A 4,273-nucleotide genomic window follows, 5' to 3' on the forward strand; every position below is an offset into this window, starting at 1 on the left:
CGAAATAATATCCGTAGGCAAACTTCATTTGTTGTGGCCAAGCTGGATAAATCTTGACGCCGTTATTTCTTTATTACTTCATAATATACGTTCAAAATCCTCTCTCTCGATATTAATCAGCCATCGATATTAATCAATCCGATACAAAATTTGGTTTTTTTCTTTACCAATTTGCAAAATTGTTCAGAGGCGGCATTTATTCNTTTTAACGACACACGCAAACATATTTCGACCGGATTAATTGGCAAACATAAATATTCAACGACAAATATAAATATTATTAATTATACGGTGCAAAATGACGCTAATGCAACAAGCTGCTTCAATGTTACTCCAAAAATTAGCTTCACCCGTGAATTTTGCTTATAAATGATCAGATTTCTTCATGTGTTACACGTTACGATAATATTACATTAATAAACCATAGAATTTACTGCACGATTAATTTATCGTGTTAATTTTAACTCGTATTATTTACTTGAAATCTTGAAGTCTTGAATAGTGAGATTTTTTTCGAATATTAATCGAATAAACGTAAATTAATTATCAAATTCGATGACAATTTATATTATTGAAATTTTCTATCAATAATGTTATAATAATGCAAATTATTATAATATCAGCTTTATAATTAGCTATCTTAATCTAATGGCGAACGGCTCGTTATTCATCATCAATTGCCCCAAATTAATTCTCATTAAATCTCTTTTGCCATTGCACAAAATTGTTAAATAATACGTAATATAACGAAAGCATCAACAATGATTATAATTCACAAATCTGTCACAATATTATTCTCGAAAGAAGCGTAAGAAACTCATCGATCACACCCTCTTCAAATCCCCGATATTCATGAGTACGCTGCTCTTCCGGCCATTAAGAGGCTACGCAACATTTCGATTCTTTCTTTGAGAAAGAAAGTTTCCCTGCCTTTAGCTCGTGAGACCGATTTAATACGCGACTTTTCCACCCTTCACGATCCTTGATGTACCCTTCAACCATCGAAATATCATCCGTGAGCAAACTTCATTCCCATTCACGACGTTTGATCGGAATTACGACCGCCATTCTGACTGGTTTTTCTTCCCTCTCCCTCCGCTAAAGATTCTTCTACAGTCCCGTCACATTTTATCATGGCGACCAGGAAACGTCGGTTTCTTTCCTTTCTAAGTAACACAAAATCCTCCCTCTTTTTCTATTAGGGGATTCTTGGATCACGAGAAGGAAGGGATTTTAGTTAATATCGGGAAGTCGATCGCATCGCATCAAAGGCCATTTATATAATATCTTAGTCTCTAGAAAATTAATAATTCATATGTAATCTAACCACGAATATCATTCACCAATCAGATCATATTTTATTTATATTTATTCCTTGTACATTCTATATCACGTATAGTTTCCAATTTTTTTTATTAAAAAATTGATTATTACCACCAATCATCCTCCTTTCCTATTAAAAATGTATTCTCGAATAATTTAGTAAAATTGACAATTGAACATTGACAAAGCCAAATCAATATACATGCACAATTTGTAATACGTATATGTTAGCAAGCAACAAAAGGAAAAATTTTATATCGAAAGACACGTTTCATTCCCGTTACCATACCATGTTAATGGAATTCAAACGATTCACAATTGCAGAAGCGAGAATCCTGTTCGTCTTGGAGAGTGGGTGGAGGTTCGAGTGTCGAGAACCGGACGTTTGGCCTCGCTCGAAGTCGAGGACGACCCTCCGCAGGAAATCCTAGCGCCAGGCGCTTTCACACAACTGTCGTTGCCGTTAAATCTTTACTTGGGCGGCGCGCCATCCACTGACATGTATTCCCCGAAGATGAAAACGACCGCCAGCTTCGTGGGATGCGTTCAGACGGTCATTTTGAATCGTCGCGAGGTAAGAAACTTTGCCGGCACGCGCTCTTATAAGGGCAAAAGGCCTTTCCAAGATGATGGGGCGATGCATTTAGAAAATTGGAATTCTGCGGGAGTAATAAATGTTATTAGATAAGGAGCAGGCTAGGAGGATGTGAAGTATTACGAAATACCTTGATCGTTATGGAACGTTTCTCGTAAAAATAATGAATTTTTTTTTTTTTTTTCTGTTAGGTTCTCGCGCACCAACTTTGCCATCGTGTTTTGCCATTAAAAATAATGGAAATACGGCACGTTAATAAAGGTTAAAAGCTCTATTAAGTCATGCAAGATATACGTTGTTCCTCGCTCCCATTTATTTATTAATTTATTTCCCCGTTTCTTCTTCCATCTTTTTTTTTTTTTCCTTTCCTCCTAACTAAAATGAGAAATCACTATTCCTCTTCTCTCTCACCTTTTTCCTTTTTTATCATCCTTTTTTCTCCATTTTTATCACTCTTTTCCTCTTCTCTATAATATCTCTCTCTCTCTCCCTCTTTCTCTCTCTCTTTTTGCTTCCCATATTGATCATCCTATCTACCTTTTTTATCTAACCTGTTTTCTCTACATTCTCATATATCTTCTTTATCTCTTCCTTACCGCTCTCCTTTCCATCTTTATCGAACACTTCTTCCTCTTTCTCCTCGTTTTTTCTTTTAATTGATTTTCCTGCAAAATTTAAATAAGCAATATTCTATTCCATACGAATGTACACATTATGCACTTACCTCTCTCCCTCGGCAATTCGGAGGAGAATTAAATCGAGGCTTGTGACGCAGCTTGCTCTTTCATTACATTCGTCTGCTCGCGTTTATCACGCAAGAATTATCGTCGACTCATAAATTCACGAATATATTTTACGTCCATGTTAGCACGTAACCTGAAACTGTATATTCAACTTGAACCAAATTGTTCTAAAATGGATAATTGGATTAAATTAAGATATATTTTAAATGGATTTTCTGGATCATTATGGAATTAAAATATAAATAGTTAAACAATCTTGGTATAAATGAGAAATGCAATTAGATATCATGGACGTTGTTTAGGAAGTAGCATATTCAGAAATTGTATAGGATAAGTGGCGTGGAAGAGAGTTTGATCACTGGACTGGTCAGTAAAACAGGTCAATGCTGATGCAGCGAGGAAATAGTATGGTCTCCCTGACTAGGCAAGTGGTATAAGCTAGAAATTGGTCAGAAAAGTAGAATGGACAAGTAGTACAATAGTGCTGGGTGTATAGCTATAGAATAAGTAGTATAGGTCTACGTATACAGTCATTGCGCAAGTTGTATAAGTCCTAAGTGTACAGCTATTGGAGCTAGTAATATAGGTCTACGTTCGCAACCATTAAGCGAGTATAGATCTGTGTGTATGATCATTCTCGATTCTTTTTTTATCGATTGAATTTCTAAAGCTTTTAAAATCTTAAAAGGAAAATTGGTTATTAACAAACGATATTCGTGTTTAAAATATCGATATTTTTTTAAATTTTTAACGAAACTTAATATGTTCCATGTTACTTTCAACGTACCTCTTTCACCAAGAGTAAGAGAATTAAAATTCGTATAATCGTAATTTTGAAACGAGAATACTTTTTCAAATCTCAAATAGTTTAAAAATTTATAACGTTTCCTTTTCATTTCTACATCAACCATCTAGTAGTCATCATTATGATCTGAAATCATAAATTATTAATTATTATTATTTTAATCATAAATTATCATTAATTTATTAATCATAAATTTCGTTCAATTTATGAAATTCTTATAATTCTTATATATAATATAACAATTATAATAATATAATTAATCTTATAATTGAAAAGAAATAATTCGAATAAAAATTTACTCGTTAATTATTATAACAAATACTTCATTTTATATCTTTATACATTTCCATTTTACTCACATATACTTCATGTTTCAAATTTCATCAGAAATAACCAAATAAATAAAGCTCTATACAAATGTTCTATACATATTGGATAAATAGTACAAGTCTACGTATAAGATACGTGTACCAATGTAGATAATACAAATCCATAGATTTTCTATACTTTTCGAGATCGTCATTATTCCCACAGGTTTGGTCGATCGTGGTTGCGGCCAAACTGCGGTTCGTCCACGTTCGGGGGATCATTCCTCGTGACAAGCTGTCGCGGCCGTGTTAATCGTCATTAACAAAGCGATTACGTTTGCACAGATCGGAATCCTCGCCGAGGCTTTGGGCGGGGTGAACGTGGGCAATTGCGGGCACGCGTGCGAGGCGAGACCGTGCGGAGACGCGGAGTGCCGTCCTCTTCGGGACCGATTCACGTGTCGCTGTCGACCTGGCATGCCGCATCCCTGTCCAGCGC

General features: G+C 35.0%; 1 protein-coding gene across 6 annotated transcripts in view; it reads left to right on the plus strand.

Moving 5' to 3' along the window:
• The window catches only part of LOC102674737 (pikachurin), a 187,890-nt gene that overhangs the window by 180,791 nt on the left and 2,826 nt on the right, over positions 1–4,273 (plus strand). For 5 of the 6 annotated variants that reach the window (XR_421428.2, XR_421429.2, XR_004150133.1 and 2 more), the window contains 2 exons: positions 1,648–1,897; positions 4,120–4,273. Coding sequence is in view for 2 of the 6 variants with exons in the window: in XM_006613584.2 (XP_006613647.1) it covers positions 1,648–1,897; positions 4,120–4,273 (404 nt within the window). In the remaining 4 variants the exon portion in view is untranslated. The remainder of the gene's footprint in view (positions 1–1,647; positions 1,898–4,119) is intronic. The other variant, XM_006613585.2, reaches the window with a different exon arrangement.

Source organism: Apis dorsata, unplaced genomic scaffold (assembly GCF_000469605.1).
Source record: "Apis dorsata unplaced genomic scaffold, Apis dorsata 1.3 scaffold_157, whole genome shotgun sequence".
NCBI lineage: Eukaryota > Metazoa > Arthropoda > Insecta > Hymenoptera > Apidae > Apis > Apis dorsata.